General features: G+C 37.6%; 1 protein-coding gene across 5 annotated transcripts in view; it reads right to left on the bottom strand.

The window, feature by feature from the left end:
• Positions 1 to 20,888, bottom strand: part of ASB15 (ankyrin repeat and SOCS box containing 15) — a 37,031-nt gene that overhangs the window by 7,358 nt on the left and 8,785 nt on the right. For 2 of the 5 annotated variants that reach the window (XM_010343531.3, XM_010343522.3), the window contains exons 2-10: positions 19,112 to 19,242; positions 16,317 to 16,425; positions 14,465 to 14,517; positions 14,243 to 14,374; positions 13,004 to 13,162; positions 6,651 to 6,896; positions 4,566 to 4,737; positions 2,438 to 3,008; positions 1,752 to 1,905 (exon numbers count right to left, since the gene is read on the bottom strand). In XM_010343531.3, coding sequence (XP_010341833.2) covers positions 1,752 to 1,905; positions 2,438 to 3,008; positions 4,566 to 4,737; positions 6,651 to 6,896; positions 13,004 to 13,162; positions 14,243 to 14,374; positions 14,465 to 14,517; positions 16,317 to 16,423 — 1,594 coding nt within the window. In that variant the 5' untranslated portion in view covers positions 16,424 to 16,425; positions 19,112 to 19,242. The remainder of the gene's footprint in view (positions 1 to 1,751; positions 1,906 to 2,437; positions 3,009 to 4,565; positions 4,738 to 6,650; positions 6,897 to 13,003; positions 13,163 to 14,242; positions 14,375 to 14,464; positions 14,518 to 16,316; positions 16,426 to 19,111; positions 19,243 to 20,888) is intronic. The other 3 variants (XM_010343536.3, XM_074379135.1, XM_039472845.2) reach the window with 2 other exon arrangements.

The raw sequence follows: 20,888 nt of genomic DNA on the forward strand, positions 1-20,888 counted from the left end.
TTTTGATTGTTCTGACAGTGTAATTTTTCAGTTATGTATTCATTGTTTGTGGGGATATTATGCTGTTCTATTTTGTCTTACTATTATGGGATTTGACTGTGATATTTTCTGTTGCTCATTTTTGTTTGCATATAGTTTTCTTGAATTTTTAGAAGGATACTTGGTTCCAGTTAGCTCTTCTAACTTTACAGAGCTTCTTACTCTAGTATTTTCTTGCAATGATCCAACATACGGTGGTTAGATTTCTGAGGTTTCCTGGCTCTGTTTGCCACCCCCTCTTTTTTGTGGGTCCTTTCTTGTTTCTGTCCTGATCAATTTTTGATTTTGCTCTCAATGCAGGCTTTAAGTTCAGGAAGGGAACTTTGAGAGGTGGTTTTCAAGTCTAGACTATTTTGTAATCTCTTTTAGCCTTAGCTTTTTCTTTGTAAAAAACAGGCATGATACTACTTAACTCTACAATATTTCATAGCACACTTTACATATACATTTCAGATATATCACATAAACTTACCATGTAATAAAAACATAAAAATGTTAATACTTTAGTTTTAAAACTAAATTTATTACATAATTTAAATGTTCTAGACACTAAGCACCTCATATGCATTATTTCTTTATAATCTCACAACAACCTTATAAGGTTAATACTATCCTATGTCTACTTTGCAGTAGGAAAACTTAGACATAAAAAGAATAAGTAATTTGCTCAAAGTCACACAACTAGAATGGCTATCTTGGTCTTTTTATAGGAAATAAAAAAAATCCTCCTTCACTTAGAAAAACAAAAATTGTAACAATAAATTGTTGCTTTTTTTCATGAAAACATCAGTCCCAAATTACACTGCGCTTTATAATCTAGCAATCCTACTTCTAGGCAAGGCCAGAATTTCATCTCATTCTAGGTCTATCTGACCCCAGAGCTCAATTTCTAGGTTAACAATGCTATATTACTCATCAGATTCTCCAAGTTTCCTGTTTTAGAGTCTCTTCTATTATAGAACTAATTCCATGGAAAGGCTGATTCAGGTATATTATGAATGTTAAATAATTTAAATGTCATATAAAGTTCTATAATTCTTTAGGCTTTATGAAATTGATGTCCAACTAGATTTTGAAAGTTTATTTTTCTGAACTCTTATTTTGTAAGTGTAACCATCTCAAATCTATGATATTTTTCTGGTTTCTATTTGTATTTGAATTATTTTAAAATGTACTTTCATTGAAACTTGTATGATTCATTTTCATGATAAACTTTCACCTAGAAAAGAAAAAATGGCCTGTCTATAAATACTAACCTTTGATGGTAGGGTTTTGTCGATAAAGACCTCAGAAAAAAAGAGTAATTCTAATCCTTTTTGTTCATTCATTTACTCCATATTTATTGAACTGTACTTACGAGGCCTTATGCTAAGACTTGCAAATATAACGAGAAACAAAGCAGATCCCTACCCGCATGGAGCTTGCAGTCTACATATTGTGTGATATTATGGAAATTAATTTTAAAAATGAATTGTAATCAGAATGTTAATATAGCTATTTTATTACTCATTATATAATTACAAAGTTGGAAAATATAAAGAAAAATGAAAATATGTATCTTACAACAGAGGAAGTGTTAAGAATAATTTTAAAACCCAGATAATTCTGGAAATATAGTAGAGTAGCATAGAAAAAGTATCAAAGAAGACATTAAGAACTTCCCCCATATATGTTCTTAATTAAAAATTGTAGGCAAAACTTCTGGTTTTTACCTAGTATTTGACGGATTTCTGGCCATTCTCTCTGTACTTCTAGTGCAGACTTCAGTTTAGCACACAGAGGAACATAATCCATGTAATCTATTAGTACTCGAGTAACTCTGCCTACTAAGTGCTTCATCCAAGGAACTGTAATAAACTCACAGAACTGAGAGAATTGATAAAATTTAATTTAGTAGTATTTTTAATATGCCATGTACATAAACACTCAATTGTATTATGGAAACATTACTCTTTCTCTTATTACAGAGAATAAAAGATCCCTCCTTGTAATGAACAAAAATTAAAAATAAATTGTTTGCTTCTTTCTGTGACACCATCAGCCCTGAAGACTCGCCTTGCTCTGATGTGACTGTAGTCAGCAAAGCATGGAGGAATCATGCTTCTTTCCATCTGGCCCCAGTATTCCACTAAACAGGCAGAAGTGACTAATTGCATACATTTCACATTCTTTTACATTCAGTTTTCAAGTCAAGAAAAAATGAACAGCATCTTTTGGAGGGGGGCAGAGGGGCTAGAGTCTAGATTTATGCTTATATCCCCATATCTTTGCAAACAAAAACTGAAGAAGAAAAATAGAAAAATTAGAGTTTTTTTTCTTCTTGTAACATCCCTAAATGAATGAATGTGTGCTAAATTAGGATGATGACCCAATATAAAGCAGAAAAGGCATAACTCACCGGATTATCTTTTATTACACAAGATGTCCATCCTGGCAGCACCTCTTCCTCTATCTCTGACCACACAAATGAATTTCCAAAGATGTCACCATGCATGCAGTCAAAGCACATCTCCACTTGATAGCCATTATTCAGCAATAGCCTCAGCATTACCTCGTCGTTTAGGGCATACTGAATGACACTGGGGAAACGAGTGTCATTCACATGCATAAAGTAACAATTGACATTAGCTCCATGGGAGAGAAGCAGCCGGACAATTTCATAATTATTGGCCCTCACCGCCACAAGTAGACAGTTGAGGGGATCTAAGTTTGGGTCTGCACCTGCAGCCAGAAGGACTTCTGTGCAACGAACATCATTATTAGAAACGGCAAAATACAGCGCAGTCTTCCTCTCATCGTCATAGTTCTGGGAAATGTGTTCACCAAGTAGGGTATTGACATCAAAACCATTTTCAATGAGCAGTTCTAGACACTGTGCGTTTTGTCCATCTGCCGCTGAGTGAATTGGTGTTAGCCCACTTTTCTGAATTGCATTTTTAGATGTTACCGGGATAAGATATTTCAGTGCACTACAAGAAAAAAAGTCAAATATCTACGTACCATAAAGAAAATCAGGAAATTAAATAAACTGTTCTTGTTAGGTAAGTGAATGCAAATTGTACAGTTTCCCTTATTTTCTCTAGATAACCTTATGCTGAAACATTTAACTTCTGTCTATTGAGATACAACTATTTAGCTTAGTGTAATTTAGCTCAGTTTTGATTTAGCTTTCTATTCTAAATATTCTTGGGAAACACACTGCATCTTATATGCTTTGTCCTAGAATTGTGGTTCCTCAGGAACCCTCCCCCTCTTCCAATTCTCCTCTGAACAATATACTATTTCTGGGCAACCAATACTATTTTTAAAAATATAAAAGAAATGTAAGATTTTCTAATGCCATAGAGGAGTGCTTTGTAATCTTGACCATTAGGATCATAGGGTCATAGGAAGTGACCCTGGATGTCATTTAGTCCAGCTGCTTCATTTAACAGAAGAACAGTCTAAAGTCTGGAGAGGCAAAATGATTGTCTAAGGTCACACAGTTAAATGTAGAGCAAGGATGAGAATTTGGGCCTTTTCAAATTCTCATGAATTATTCCTCTTTCACTGATTCCTGTGCAATCTATTTTTTAATACCATGTACATTGTCTGCTTCCATATAACTTGCAATTGAATTATTAGCCAAAAGAAGAGTCTTTAGTATTCCATCAACCTTGCATCAGTCCAGATGAGATAACCAACCATGGTTTATGTTTCTAAGTACATGTGATATGGTTGTGAATTTCACACTTGACTAACCAGCTAGACATGTATGAGAGCCACAGGCAAGGATAACTTGATCTCTTGTGCCTACTGTGCAAATTTATGAACACTGGGAGTAAATCCAGGTAAACTCTAACAACATGTCACTTAACATCAATTACGCATCACTGGCCACTTAGCCAGTGGCCCACTGAAAATTATAAAGCCCAATTACTTCAAAGTTTTTGAGCTTATGAAATATGTTTAATTGCCTAAAACCATCTTCTCATGGTGGGTAATTTAATATAGTGATCTAGACTTCTACCAATGTGTTAATTATGCACATTTTGTGATTTAAGAATCTATTCAACCAATTGTATGGAATAAAGAATTGTAAACTTATAATGAAACATTTCTATTCAAGAATATATTTGACATTATACTATAATATCCTGGAGATATTAGGAAATAATTGGAATAACACTGACACTGTTGTTACAAATAGTAATCCTTTGTCAAGGACAAAATTTTTAGAAACTGTAGCCTTTTGTTAAATACATTTGTAAACAGAAAGGCACTCTTGGGTGGCTTGTGCAGAATTCTCACTTATGCCTTAATTCCTTCTAAAAGAAAATTTCTTTTCATTATAAAGTACTATAAATTCACTTTTGGAATTACAGGAATATCAAAAAAGTTCTAAGCATCTAAAGATGAAGCATTAAAATGTGAAGATTTCGCCTCCCGCTCTTTGGATTTTGAAAGGTATTATATATAGACTTGTGATTGTACTGTATATAAAAATTTGCATTTTTAACTCAAAAACCCTATAATTTATGACTCACAGATAATGCCCCTCATAGGCAGCTCGGTGTATAGGAAGATGCCCTGCTCGGTTAGGTACATTTCCACTTCCTCCATATTCCAGCAGGAGGGAAATGCAGTCAGGATTGCCACCTCCTGCTGCCTCAAACAGCACCGACGCCCCATCATCCGCCAGAGCAAGCACATCACCACCTGGCAGAATAAAACGTGGCATAATCATAACTGGATGGTATTGTTTAATCAATCCCCTAAAAAACAACCTCTTGAGTTCCTTTCTGGTTAGGACTTAAAAAGTATGAAATTAAGGACCTCCATGTTTGCTGTATTTTCAATCAACACTCATGCATGCAGCATGCTTCGTTTTATTAGAAAATCTTTAGGCCAAAAAACAGAGAAATGACATCAATTTTTATGATGGGTAAATTCTTCCAAAAAAAGTCTCATTAGACTTTTTAATTTAAAGACAATAGCCTTTTTGGGTTTTGTTTTGTTTTATTTTGAGACGGAGTCTCACTCTGTCGACTAGGCCGGAGTGCAGTGGTATAATCTCAGCTCACTGCAGCCTCTGCCTCCCAGGTTTAAGCAGTTCTCCTTCCTCAGTCTCCTGTGTAGCTGGGATTACAGGCATGTGCCACCACAGGGTTTCACCATGTTGGCCAAGGTGGTCTCCAACTCCAGGCCTCAAGTGGTCTATCCACTTTTGCCTCTCAAAGTGCTGGGATTACAGGCATGAACCATGGCACCCCGCCTACTCTATTTTAACTTAACAAATACTTAGGGTTAATAAAGTATTAACAAATACTTTATTGCCCTCTATGTGCAATCAGTGTGTGCGATCCTAAAATGAATGAGTGTGACTACTCTAAGGAGCTTAGAGGGGAACTGAAACAAAATATCAGACAGCACAAACTGTATGATTTTCCAGTGACAATAGGACAAGGAGACATGATGTAGAGGACAGAGCCCCTGCGGCTTATGGTGAGAGCTGGGGACAAGCCGTTTACTTCCATGCACCTCCAACTCCACATCTGTGAATGATTAATACAGCCTACTTCACACGGCTTATTTGATAATTAAATGTGGTTGTATTGGGAGACCTCAAAAACGTTAGTCTTTTTCCCATAGAGAATCACTGGGAATCATGTGATGCTAGCATTCATTTGCAGATGAGGACACTGAGGGCCAGATATTTAAGGAACAAGGCTAGGGCCTAGGGCCTCACATGAATAATAGCTCATCCAGTTTAGGAGTTAGATCTCCTTAACTCATGGTTCTGTAGTTGTATAAAGGAGGGCAATGTCACAATCTGTTGTGAAGAATTAGGAAAGGATGTAGGGACGTGCTTCAAGAGACTGACTTTGCTGAAGAAATGAAGGCAAAGACCTGACTGAAACCCAGAGAGAAGGAATGCAAGATATGTTTCGGAATACTGCTTGTGTATTTTGACTGGAGTATAGGATGCAAGATGGGAGCAGTAAGGAATAAATGTGGTAAAACAATTGGACATTATTTTTTTGACTAGTTGACACTATGGTAGCTGCCCTTTAGGGAGAGGAACCAAGTTGCAGTATTTACTATGATTCTCTGATGGGAGACTAGAAACCCAGAAAATGGTTAGAAAGCATTTGCATTGGTCCAGGGAGGATTAAGGGACCTGACCAGGATGGCAGATAGATTGTAAGGAGAGGACAAGAGAAATGCTACAGGACTTTGCAACTGATTGGATTTAAGAAAGCTGGTGATGGAGGAGTTAGAGATCATGATGAGGGAAATTGTCACATCAGAAAAGTAGAAAAACAGGAGGAATTCAGTTTAGGAACAGATAAGCCTGAGGCCCTGATGAGCCAACTATATGCAGATTGAACTGTCCCTAGAGAGAGCAATCAGGACTGGGCTAGTAGATTTGTAGGTCACAACATATAGGGCTTAGCTGAGTTGTAGAGTAAGGATTTATTGAGGCATCAGATATCTGATGCCAAGTTCCATTCAGGAGAGGAAGACGATCTCCCCTAGTTACATTCAGGGGAGGAAGAGTGAGGAATATCAAAAAGGAGAGCTTGAGAGGCAGGACAAAAGTCAGAAAACAGTAACTCCTTTTCACATACCTTTGTGGATTAGATGTTCTAACACATCGCAGTGACCAAACTCGGCAGCAACGCCTAAGGGTGTGACTCCAAATCCATCTCTCAGGTGGACATTGCCTCCATGTTTTAGCAGCAGAGATATGATATCTTTTCGGCCTTGCTTGGCAGCTTCGTGCATTGCTGACCATCGCTTGACGCAGGGCTGGTCTAGGCTAGTGTTGTGTTTGATCAGAGTCGATACCATGTCATAGGAGCCCCTTTTTACAGCTTGAAAATGATTTTTAAAAACAACAGTAAGTATATTAACACAAATACTTTAGATGGCATAAACTAATGACTGAATTTAATATTGAAATAGATATTAGCTAGTATTCTCTTCTACAAAGAAAAGAATGTAGTTCTCATATCCCTTCTGTTTCTCATATCCAAGTTTATATTTGTGAAATATAAGTTTACAAGATGACACTACATTTCTTTAAGATCTGGAGGAGGGGTAACAGTTTCACAGAAAACACATCACTAGGATAGAATGCTGTGCGCTCTCTGTCTAAACTTTAATTTCTTCACCAACAAAATGGAAATAACATTTGCTGTTGGATTGCACAAATTAAATAATGTATGTAAAATTATCAGTATATTACCTAGTATGTAAAAGGAGCTCAGTAACTGACTATTATATCATTATATCATTCTTAGGACCCAGGAACCTCATATGTAAATAATGTTCATCAGTTTTTCCCCTATAGAAACACTTTCCCAATCCCACAAAAGATAGCAGTAAGTATTGAATGAACTTCTCTTTCTTATTTTATTTATTTATTTATTTATTGAGACAGAGTTTCGCTCTTGCACTCCCAGGTTGGAGTGCAATGCCACAGTCTTGGCTCACTGCAACCTCCACCTCCTAGGTTCAAGTGATTCTCCTGCCTCAGCTTCCTGAGTAGCTGGGATTACAGGTATGCACCACCAAGCCCGGCTAATTTTGTATTTTTTAAAATAAAGACTGGGTTTCTTCATGTTTGTCAGGCTGGTCTCGAACTCCCGGCCAGGTGATCCGCCCACCTCGGCCTCCCAAAGTGCTGGGATTACAGGCTTGAGCCACTGCACCCGGCCTCTCTTTCTTATATTTTTAATGGATGATTATCAATAAGATTGTTTAGAATCTACATAGGCTAGCTGTTCCCAGTGGGTGAAGTAAGTGGCAGTTAATGTAGTACAATTAAGGAAGTTCACCAAATTAGATATCTCTCTCCCTCTCTGCTCATCTGTAATGACTGACATTATACAGTTAAAAGGTTTTTCCCTTTCTGGATTATTAAGAGATTGTCCCCATTTAGATGTATACAATTCTTAAAATGTAGCTTTTTTTTCTTGTAAGTAAAATCTATTGACAAATAGATTAGGATGAGTGCTACCCCCTGCAAATGAAGATGTACACACTTACATTCACTCATTCATTCATTCACTCTCATTTATTATTCAGTTAATATGGCTGGCTCTACGAAAGGCTCTGTGTTACACACTGTGGACCACAGGAAGAAGAGACAGATCTGGATCTCACTCATAGAGTTTACAGCCTAGAGAAGAAGCCTACGCTACCTACTATGGAAAGACAGACTCAAAGTCTGGGCCTATCCTGGGGAACACAGAAGGAAATGTGAGGCTGCATCGAACATTCTGGAGTAACCAGGAGGCAGATCACAGAAAGGATCTAACGCCAAGGCAGGGAGAGCAGCTCCCAATGTGGCAATGAAAGGATGAAGATAAACTTTGCCTACTTCATTTGGGAGCAGGCAAGCCATCCCTGCGAAGATTCCATTTTTTCTCCTGCTCCTTGTCTAAAGTAGAACCTGTTGACAAATGCCTCTCTCCGAATTGCCCAACTGTCACTGACAGCTCTAATTACAGGGAATTACCTCATGCTAGCTGGTGTTATTGCAGAGCAAACATCAAGTAAGCTAAACAAACTAAGCGAAACATGTCCTCATTGATCTTGCTCTGATGGCAGTTTTTCTAATTAGGAAAAAAAAGTATCAAAGTAATGAGCCTCTTCCCTCATAATCTTTTTACCTTTTGTCTGACTCAGAAAACATATTGATTCATATTAATGGTTTCTCTTCATGAAAATAACAGAATAAATGGGTCATCTTCAACTTAAAATAGTTTTTAAAAAAATCAAAACTTCACTTCCAATTTAATTTTTTGAAATTAAGAATGTACTTCCTATAGAAATAATGCAAATGGTAGGAAACCCCTTCCAAGCTATTCCATGAAGACATTCTTAACCAATAAGTGACTGAAATAATGAAAACTCCTAAGGCACAGTATTGATGTAACATAACTGATTAAGTAAAATACTAAGTTGAAAATGACTTGTTTTACATATGGACATATATATATGTTTACATAGTATATATAAAATTCTTTTATCTAGAACTTAAAATTCTAAAATTTAGAATTTAAAATTCTTTAGAGTTTTTTCAGAAATGTTCAAAGTCTTTATTAATTTTTTAAAATTTATAGCTTCAATAGTAATACTTAAAGAAAACTGACCTTAAATTGAAGGGTTTAGGGAATTCTATTAAGAATTTTGCATAGATGATAGGCAAGGGTTATTGATTATATTGACAGGGACTGGAGATTAAAAGAGGAAATGGAGTGAAGAGAATATATTGATTGGTAAAAAGAAAATGTCTGAAGCAAAATGAGCCAATCTGTACAGGCTATATAGATGGCATAAGGCCATCAGGAATGGAGGGCAGTGGGACTGAGATGTCATCCCAGGCGGTTCCCTGAGCATCCTCCTTACTCTGGGCTCCACTGGCCAGGATCAGCTTGTGGCTATCCAACTAGGGAAAGGTGACACCAACTCCAGGGGGGTGGGCAGAGGAGGAGTCCAATGCAAAAACCTTTAATAAGTGTCACATCCTCACAAATCAGATACCTACCACTCAGCAAGTAACTGTATAACATGACTAAAGTGTATCAAAGTACCTTAAATAAGGAAGGGACAAATGACTGATAAGGAATAAGGGCCCTAGGCCGGGTGCGGTGGCTCAAGCCTGTAATCCCAGCACTTTGGGAGGCCAAGGCGGGTGGATCACGAGGTCGAGAGATCGAGACCATCCTGGTCAACATGGTGAAACCCCGTCTCTACTAAAAATACAAAAAATTAGCTGGGCATGGTGGCACATGCCTGTAATCCCAGCTACTCAGGAGGCTGAGGCAGGAGAATTGCTTGAACCCAGGAGGCGGAGGTTGCGGTGAGCCGAGATCGCGCCATTGCACTCCAGCCTGGGTAACAAGAGCGAAACTCCGTCTCAAAAAAAAAAAAAAAGGAATAAGGGCCCTAGAGGGAGCAAAAGTGATTTTTTTCTTGACCCTCTCAGGTTATCTCATAAATAGAGATAAGGTTGCTGGCATTAGGATAAGAAAAATAAAAATGGCATTGTACAGACAAAAAGAAGAAATACTTTTTTCCCCCATATCTCTCCTCTACAAGTTAAGGGACTCTGAATAGGAAATCTCAGGCCCATAGATTCAAGAACAAACTGAATAAGGGCCATGGATAATCCATTTTCCTGTAAAACCTGTGAAGACTTGTCATGGGTTCTACAGGAAAGGTGCTGAATAAGGTAACCCAGGAAAAGCCCCTCTTCCCCAGTTTTGTGGCTGATGAGGATGCACATGAGCGTGTCCAGCATATTAACTTCATGGAGACTTTAGTTCTCTCTTGACTTTACCACTTAGTTTTTAAAATATATCCAAATATTAATTCCATGTAAATTCTGATAACTTAGTGATAGAGTTCCTTTCCTACACCTTAGATATTGCCAGCTTAGAGAGTGAAACCAACATATGCAACTTTGAAATGCATGTAGATGTTTACTGCTCCATTATAGGCCTTAAGCATTAAAGAAAAATTTAAATGAAGCCAAAAGAAAACAAAGGAGTGATAATCATGGCTTAGTTGTCCTTTAAGAAATAAGTGGATTGAAACTAACAAGTAGATAATAATTCTCTGTTTGCAAAGTGAAGCAGTATACGATTCTGTCCTTTTTTTTGTTTTGCAGAAATTCAAGGTGATCTATAGAAACAACACAGATGTTGTTGCAAATACTCTGTGGCCTATTCTGGCCTTTAAATAATACAGGTCACATTACTAGTGGTGAGTCAACACCCACAGGTATGTCTTCTGCTTAATGTCTTGAAAGCCTGCTCAGGAAAAGAGTTCTGATTTATTTATAAAAAGTGTCATGTTACTGTGATTTAAAGGCAGGCTAAAACATACCCAGAGACTATGATTTGTTTTTCAGTATTTATGCTTCCTCTTTTCCTTTTAACCACAGAGGCCCCAAGTATTTAGCTGGCCACAGACCATCCAGGTAGACACTAAATGTCCTGGCCTCCCTCGGGCCTCCCTTGCTCCAAGGTGTGGCATTGTGACAAAATCTGAACTAATGGGATATGAGTGGAAGGGCCATGTGCACTGTCCAGGTCATCTTTTTAAATTGAAGATGGTTTCCTAGGGCTTCCTCTTTCCTCCCTCCTGCTTCCTGGAAAATGGTGACATTCGGAGCAACCTCGGAAGCACACTGTAATGTTGATACAGCCACCCTGACAACCGTGGGCCACCCTGCAATGTGTGTGACAGAAATGACTTCTTTCTCTTTAAGTCATTCTTATTTGTTTGCTTTGTGTATCTGTCTTTGGTTTTTGTTGCAGAAGATTTGTCTGTATTCTAACTATATGGATCAGATTGTTTTTCCCATCTTAACTGAATTTGTCAAGGCTGAAAGCTCTGACAAGAGTAGGTAAGAAGGAACCAGGCCAAACTGACACCACACTGTGGCAACTCTTTTCATGGAGCAAGGTGTGTCAGGGCAGAATACCTGCCTAGGAGTCTTCCATGCCTCTGTCTGCTGATGTTCCCCTATACAACCCTCAAGACAATCCAACGGCAAGGTTCTTTGAAGGCTTCACAGATTCACTACTTTTTTATTCTCCCAATTTGGTTTAAATATATACTTAATTACAGCATTTATAACACCAGTTTTCCATTTAAATTGTATCTAACTCTCCTCCTGGACTCTGAGAGGAGGAAGATTAATCCATTCATCTTTATATCCACACTACCCAGACAGCCTCTGGCTTAATGTGACTTCTTAATATATGTTTGTTGCATTGATATTGTTCAATCAGTGCCATCAAATGTAAATGTTTAATGTTCATGATTTATCCAAGTTTGCTTAACAATATTCAGGTCTTCTTAATATTCAAGTTGTTTAGGTTGGTTGGTTATTTATTTATTTATTTATTTATTTATTTAGTGATTCCTCAGTGAACAGGAGCTGTGATGGTTCTTAACTAGCTATGACCTTTAATGTCTTCCTCTATGATTGCTGGTAAATAATCTTACGTTCTTTCTTCCCTCTCCTCCTGCGCTTCTTCCCTCTCCTCCTCCTGCCACACACAGACAACTTTATAATGGCTCTCCCCTCTTGAGCCTCGATTACATGTGAGAGCTTTTATATATTTTTTTCTCTAATTTTTAATCACAATTCTGCATGGTAGGTGTTGTATTTCCATTTTATACATGAGAAAACTGAGGCCCATGATTGCAATTCACAGCTAAGATTTAAACCCACTGATCTCATGTGTGAATACCAAATTCTGACTCCACCACCCTGTGTCTCTAAGAGAAAGGAAATGTTATCTTTGGGTCATTTGGAGTTTATCTTCCTTCTCTCTGCTTTCACAAACAGACTTACCAATCCTTACTGTTGAACAAATAGCAAGATATACAAGACAGCCGAAGGTGTCTTGAATGTCACCTTCAGAGTTCCCACTGATCCTTGTTGTGTCACGGTGTACCCCTCTGTACACTGTATGTATGCTGTATTTATACAGCACACGTGCTACGGGCCGCATCTGTGTACTCAGAATCTGCGGACTCCCCTTCCTCCTAGCTTGACCTGATCAGTCTGTCGTGAACTTGATGTCTCTCTTTAGAATCTTTTTCCATCTCTTGCTTCTGGCTATATATTGCACATGCAACCCTCCTTACACCTGGATCCTACCTAGAGAATATTCCTTTAAAATTGGTACCTCTGGCTTCATAAAACTAATTAAGATCCCTCCTGGTTAGTTGCAGTCTCTACAACCGGATACGGAAGAATATAGCCATCTTTCATATTTGACATCCTTGTGGAACAGGAAAACAAAATCACAGGACAGAAGACACGGGGTTAGGCAAGTAGCTCAGGGAATGGAAGGAACTGAGATCACAGTCTTAGCCATTATACAGTGGTTTCCAATAAATACTTATTATTTGTTTTAAACTATAAAAGCTCTAGAAAAAAAAAGTCATTTACCAATCAGAAGGGGGGTCTCTCCTTTGTCATTTCTGGTGTTGGGCCATACTCCCTTCTCCAGTAAAGTTCTTACATTTTCCACCAGACCAGCTTTGACTGCCAAAGTCAAAGGTGTTTCTCCATCACAGGTCTTGAATTCCCAGAGTGTCTTATAGGATGCTGTGACATGAAAGCATTATGTTGAAAAGTTGAAAATACTTACTTACAGGATATCCCACAAATCAGAGCAACTCAATATGATATACAACAGATTGAGCAAAGTCAATGGAGGAAAATGAAAAGACTTTGACAAAAGTTTACCAAATGAGGATAAAGTAGATGCACATGGACTTGCTAATCAAATTGACAGCTAGAAAACCAAAATCTGTTTCTGGCTGCTTTTTGAAAATGGCATGCTAAGTCTCATTTCTTGATACATTACAAAACAATGCTTCAGTTCTTTGTATTATTATTTATATTGTAACTGAAATTTTTTTTTTTTTGTCAAATGAAGTCTCTGAATGTGGGAATGAGAATGTACTTGAATGTAGGTATCACTGTGGCAAAATGATCCTCAGCATCATTTATATCAGTCTGTCTAGCTGTCTAGCTTTCTAGATGGCTGGCTAATTATCAATTATGTATTGTTCTCTCCCAGAACATAGAGCTGTTACACAGCAGTCAAAGTTGAAAGATAGGGCACTCTCAAAGTGTTCTGTAAGATGCTGAGATATGAAAACACTGTGTTAGAACATAAAAGCTATTGTTAATATTTAACACTAGCTTGATTTACCACAACATTTTTTAATGCTTACATTATGAAAACATCAATGTAATATAAAGACAAATATTGTCAGTACTCCCTGCTGCACTATATAAGAATCATTTGGAAACTGTTAACTCAAGAGATAGTTCAAAATGAAAAATTTTAAATTGACTTCCAAAAGAAGAGTTTAATATATGACTCAATTAATTCATGATATATACAAAATTTTATCACCTTTTTGTGATAACCACATCTTTCTACCAACCTGTGTCTTATTCGTAGGTAAAAGGATGCAAAAGGTAAACCCCGAATGTCAAAAAAGTGCTAATTTTTGTACTCTGAGTTTAAAACATAGATGCTGCCTTTTTCAAATTCCAAATAATATTTTAATCTGTTTTTTCTTTCTGCTAGTTATGTTCATGGAAAACACTTATAACATCAACATACCAACATTCTTGCTCTGGTTTGGTCAAACAAGTTTTATGTTCTCTTACCATCCAGAACAATCTCAAGTATTTGTTGAATGGGTTGGACAACAGCTTCATGCAATGGAAACCATCCTTTTTCATCAGCTTCATCCATTGCATATTTATATTTTACATACTCCTGGAGCTCAAGAATGTGACCTAAATTAAACACATGGACTGATAACTAATCTCTGTTTTTGCAAGGTGGAATCTCCAATTCATCCCACTGTAGATAGTACACCCATTTACCTTGTTTTATGGCCTCCACAAGTTTTCTGTTTTGACCGCTTAGGGGTACAAATCTATGCAATAAAGAAAGATCATATTTATACTAGTACTATATTTCAAGGAACCGAACATTTTAATTTATACTGAATTTTTAAACTTAATAAGATCCAAAGGAGATGCATACAACTGATTTTATCTACTTAAAAAAGTAAATGTATGGGAGTCAGATACAGAGTTTATTTATGATGCATTGATCTAAGAATATTAGTGAAGATGGCAAAGTACAAGATTACGATGCTGTCTCTGAGATATCGCAAAGCAATAAAAAAGAAGTAAACAATTGGAATCAGTCAGAAGAGCTAAGGTTCAGATCATAGCCTGATTGTGTGATTCTGCGGAGGCCAATTAGCCTTTCTGGTGTGGGTTCTTCACCTGCAAAATGATGGACTTAATAGAAAGATCTCTAGGGCTTTTTCCAATTTTAAAAACTCTATGCTCAAAAAATGTTTATTGCTTTGAACTTAATAATTGCTAATAAGATACTTACTTGGGAGCTTTTGGTCTAAACTACATATAACAGTTTTAGGGTTTTAAATCAACTGTACCCAAGTGAAAACAGGCAGGGCATTTACTAAACAAACCCCCAATCACTGGGCCAGCAGGTTATGATTTAAACCCTCATGAAAGTTTTCCGGTGTGTGTGTTTATTAAGCGGAAAGAAGGAATTCCATAACAAATTTACTTAACTCTGTTAAGCAGAAACATCTGCTAGTGTACCACGGTTGTGAATGCCTTCCAGGAAGCTCTAAAGTTCTAAAGCAGGCATCCCCAAACTACGGCCCACAGGCCGCATGTGGCCCCTTGAGGCCATTTATCCGTCCCCCCCCCACCTCCCCGCACTTCAGAAAGGGGCACCTCTTTCATTGGTGGTCAGGGAGAGGAGCACAGTATGTGGCGGCCCTCCAACGGTCTGAGGGACAGTGAACTGGTCCCCTGTGTAAAAAGTTTGGGGACGCCTGTTCTAAAGCTTGTTGGAGATAAGGGAGAAATTTCAGACCAGAAATTTAAATGTACTATGTCTATTTTGTAAAAGCTCAAAAGTAAAAATTTTCGAACACTGGATCTATTCAAAAGTACTACTAAATTCCAGAATACAAGATTTTAAATATTATAACCAAAAGTAAAAGTAGTTTATTTCTATCAGACGTATAATGCATGCTTTTTAAGAAAGAAATTTACATTTTTAGTTTTAGACTCAATAACTCCAACCTACATAATGCATCAATGATATGTATATTTTAATTTATTAATTCTTGTCATTTGGATAGTAATCAAATAGGTGGTAGTTTGTATATTACTTTGTCATATAAAATAAAAGCCTACAACTCTCTCTCATTCATTAATAGGCTAGGTGGCTTAGCATTATTCTTCATATTTTAAACATATAAAAATGGATTATGTTACTTATAAAGGGTTAGCTGAATCAGTAGCAGAATGAGCTCTGGAATACAGACCTCTGTATACCAACCTGTCTATGTATTGGTTGTATAAACTGTACTTGCAAATATGTTCAAACTACTCATTGCCTTTTTTGAATCCATATTAATTTAGAAAGTAGGCAATTCTGTACCACCGAATTCGTCTAGGATTTTTCCACATAAGGTTTTTCCTGTTTCCACAGGAGGTGAGAATTTGTGGAAGATCCAATTGCTAAAACTTAAGCACAGTGGCCCTTGGAAAGCTGCTAGATTCCCTATCAGAAAGGAAAGGTCAATTTCCTAGAGGAGGAATTAGGAAATGGTGTTTATTTTATCTTACAACAAAATGAATGCCATAAATAAAGTTTGCTGAGGATGGTTGATTTGAATACTACCTTTCAGGATAAAGTACAGTCTTGCTGGCTTCAATGGATTCTTGAATACTTAGCTGAATATCATAACTTGTAAGATGGTCTTCATCAGGGTCATCAGTAGTATCCATTCCTGTGTATAATTTTGAGAGACACGTTCTTAACAAATGACCCGAAACAGCACATAGAGTTAACATGAAAAATGCGTGTTGAAAAACTAAAATGCAGCCGGGTGCGGTGGCTCACGCCTGTAATCCCAGCACTTTGGGAGGCCGAGGCAGGTGGATCATGAGGTCAAGAGATCTAGACCATCCTGGTCAACATGGTGAAACCCCGTCTCTACTAAAAATACAAAAAATTAGCTGGGCATGGTGGTGCGCGCCTGTAATCCCAGCTACTCAGGAGGCTGAGGCAGGAGAATTGCCTGAACCCAGGAGGCAGAGGTTGCAGTGAGCCGAGATCGCGCCATTGCACTCCAGCCTGGGTAACAAGAGTGAAACTCCGTCTCAAAAAAAAAAAAAAGAAAACCTAAAATGCATTTTTTCCTTTCCCTGGTTAACAAATACAAATGCAGGTAACATTTTAATCCACATTACATGTGAAGTCCACTTTATTAACTTAAATGGTCTAACTGTTGAAACCTTTAATAACCTGCCTTTGAGCATTTGCACTTCCTAACTTTTGACTTTTTTTTTCAGTAATGACTGCAGTTGGGCTTATAAGAATTCACTTTTTCCTGAGTTTCTGATTGATGCCAATTTTTCTCAGAGAGTGTGTACATAGCATATTAAAATCTTACAAATTGACCCAATGAGGACAAGATGGATGGTGGCTGTAATGGAGAACAGTCTCATCCTTTTACATGCCTTATAAACCAGCAATGGTCAGCTGCAAGGCCTGACTGGTCTCAGAGCATCATTTGAACATTGTGATAAGGACCATTTAAACTCCATCCATAGACCAAAAACCAGCCCTCCTATAGAGTCCCAATTCACTCCCTTATACAGTTCTATTACAAGCCACTGCTCTTGACAGGCCCATCTCCCTTAAGATAATACAGAAAAATGTAGATTATTCTTCATTTGCTTATTTCTCCCAAATATCAAATTAGAAGAATGAATTTACTATTTTACTCTTTACTATTTGAATTTGCTATTTACTATTAGAATGAATTTACTATTTTACTCTTGAATGTTGAATCAATTGCTTTATCTTATTTAGAGAGGAAATTTAGTAAATATAGAAATCAAAATATTTCTATAACTGAGTTGACTGGCAAATACGAAATTATCTTTGATTGATGGTACATACTTTTCAAGCCTTTTATAGTCTTTGTATGAAATTTTATTTTATAGTATGTCTTCTCAAGGAGAGAGAAACAAAAGAATGTTCTGCACACAATTTCCAAAACACAGTTGACACATGATTTACCTCCTCTCATTCTTCTCCAAGACTGGAAAATCTCAAACTTTATACCCGCTAACAGCCAAGGCCTCTAACTTGTGGACAGACTGCGCATGAACTCAATGGCAATATTATGATTTAGTTGTTCATTGTTCTATAGCAGTGGCCTTAATACCACCTCAGAACAAAAGGTATAGAATAGTGCCAGTGTTCAGAGACCACACACGAGATAGTCACCATGCTCCACCAAGAATGTTCCCTCACACTGTGGTATCTCAGTCTCCTTAAAAGGCACCCTAGGGATCTTATTCACCAAGTAGATGTAAAAATGTTATTTTGCTTTTCATTTACTGTTTATTTAGTTATTGTCTGTCTCCTCTCCTTAGAACGTAAAAGCAGGGAATTTGGAATTAGTCTGTGCCCTCAGTGCCAAGAGAAGCATCATCTCCTGGTTCATTCTCTCTAAATATGTGTTGAATGAATGAATGAATGAATGAATGAATGAATAAGTGAGCACTGAAATGTAATCCAGGCTCCTCTTTGTTCTCAGAACTGACCGTTTCCTTTGGATATGGAGTTGTTGTGTTTATCAACTAAACAAATTTGATTGTTCACTCTACCTGCTTTCATTTGTCTCTCTTCTGTTCTTTTATATCATATTCCTCTTCATTCATGAGACCCTCCCAGCTGCCCCCCACCCATGGCTCACACTGTATCAAGGCTGGCACAAGACTTTCCGCTCATGGAAACCCGTGGTGTAATTCTTCAGTTCCTCTCCAGCCATCTTCATCTGTGAATATCTCCTCTTATGTAATATTTTTCCAATGTCTGGGTTTATATTCAACTCATTCTGTATTTGCTTTACAAGTTCTTTACATACTTGTGCTTGTGTTTTCACTTGGACCATTAGTTTTCTGAGGGGAAACAAAATCTCTTTTTGTTTTTCTTTCTACCTCTTCTCTCTGTTACTACTCCTTGTCAACTATAGCAAACAGCTGCTCTCAGTGGTCACTGGAATAAAAGTTGTTGACTCATTACTAGCAGACGAGTATTGAGTTCGTCAGCCAGCACCAGTAGATGACAAAGTTCAACCCATGGCCTTGCCTGCTGACTTTCTCAGTGATATTACTGGGGTGACAGGGGGATTGTATGGCTCTGGGATTAGTAACAGGATACAGAGTCTTTCACCTGTTTAAATCACCAGATTAAATCTAACCCTGTCTGAAGTTTGGGCTTTCAGTGTATGAGATAGCACAGGCTTCACAGAGAACTGAGCTGGTCTATGTAAAGTTTTTTATTTTAATGTTGTTTTTTTTTTTTTAATTTTTAACTACTATCACAAAGGAAGTTACCTAGGTTCTTACTGTTTTGTATCTCTAATGAGGGTAGGGTGAAAACGATGGGAACACTCTTACTATGCAGAACAACTCCAATTCAGCCCAGGTGTCTCCAGCCTTTTCCTGAAAGCTTGGGATGAAGTGAAGATCTGCATGCAGGAGTACTAAGGTGCCAGACAGTCAGTCACAGGAGCATTACTGGAGTGGACCTAAAGACATCAAGACACAATGATAAAGGCAAGAGGAGAGTAACTGATTTATCCAAACCTCACATCTAAAGTGTCTAGGACTCATTCCAGCTGAGGGCCAGCAACAGTTCATGAGAAATTGTTTATATAAGGCACCACTCAGAAGCATGAGGAAAGGCCAGACAATATTCTGACAGCTTTAAGTTCTATGTATGGGTGTCCCAATTCTCAATCTAGAGAAATTGACTTTTTTTTTTTTTTTGAGATGGAGTTTTGCTTTTTTGCCCAGGCTGGAGTGAAATGGCACCATCTCGGCTCACTGCAACCTCCATCCCAACAGGTTCAAGCAATTCTCCTGTCTTAGCCTTCTGAGTAGCTGGGATTATAGTCATCTGCCACCATGCCCTGCTGATTTTTGTATTTTTAGTAGCCACAGGGTTTCACCATGTTGGGCAGGCTGGTCTCGAACCCCTGATCTCAGGTGATCCACTCACCTCAGCCTCCAAAAGTGCTAGGATTACAGGCCTGAACCACCACACCCCACCTAGAGAAATTGACTCTTAATAATAATGTGCCATTTAACATTCAATCTTCTTCCAGGGAAGACCACTAGAGAAATCATTTGTTCTCCATAAGTAGCTAATTTACAAAGTAATTGATGCAATCATATTTTACAATCAGCCTCTTCATTTAAAGTACTGGTTAACATTGCCTATGGTCATGAAAACATTTGATGAAAGCTATGGATTCTCCCTTCAGAGGGACACCCATCCACTCCAAATTTTGCATGCAATTTTAGGGAACTTACGGAATCTCAGATATTTTTTCATGTTCTCCTGGTAAAGAACCACTGAATTAAGGATCCCTAAATGCTAAATGCCAAATATATTCCTCAGTTATCAATAAGTGTTGGTTTATTTCACAGATAGGCTAAGTTTAATCCTTAATTCAGATAGTGAGAAAAGGGAAAGCTTGGTTATCATGTAAAATTTTTAATACATTTGGCAATAGTAATAATAACAATAAGTTATCAAGTGCTTGCTTGGTTTCAAGCACTGTATAAAACATTTTGTATACATTACCTTGTTTTAAATCCTCATTCCAATTCTATATTACAAGTATTATAGATTCACGAGGTTTAAAAGACCCACCAACTGTCCTAGAACTAATAAGTAGACTCTGGACCAGGCAGGCATACCTTCACTTTTAAGGTCTTTCAGAAGTTAGAGGAAAATATCTCCCAGTCTGTTGCCTTTAAAAGAAAACACCGTGATCTTGCTTTTAACAGCCAGCTTTTGATGACAATCACTTCCAAAAATAAAAAATAGCTTCCAGGGACACATAAATCTTTTTCTTTGACTCCATGCAATAAGGCTTTATGTTACTTAGGGTGGTCTGAGGTGTCCTAAGCTTACCTTCATTCTGTACTTTTTGCCTTGGAGTCTAAACATCATGGTCCAAACCACAGAATCAACCTTTCAGTCTGTGCCTGACTGAAGTGGTCAGGAGGTTGGTAATGTTGCAAGGTATGATTCAGGAGTGAACATGAGCATACGACACCTCTTTGCCTCGGTTTTGCTAAACTGCCTCCAAACCATGATCTGAGCTAATGCCTTCCTGTAAAGGTAGTTAATAAATTTTTAACACCCATCAGACCTTCCTTTGAA

This window comes from Saimiri boliviensis, chromosome 10, assembly GCF_048565385.1.
Source record: "Saimiri boliviensis isolate mSaiBol1 chromosome 10, mSaiBol1.pri, whole genome shotgun sequence".
NCBI classification, from domain to species: domain Eukaryota; kingdom Metazoa; phylum Chordata; class Mammalia; order Primates; family Cebidae; genus Saimiri; species Saimiri boliviensis.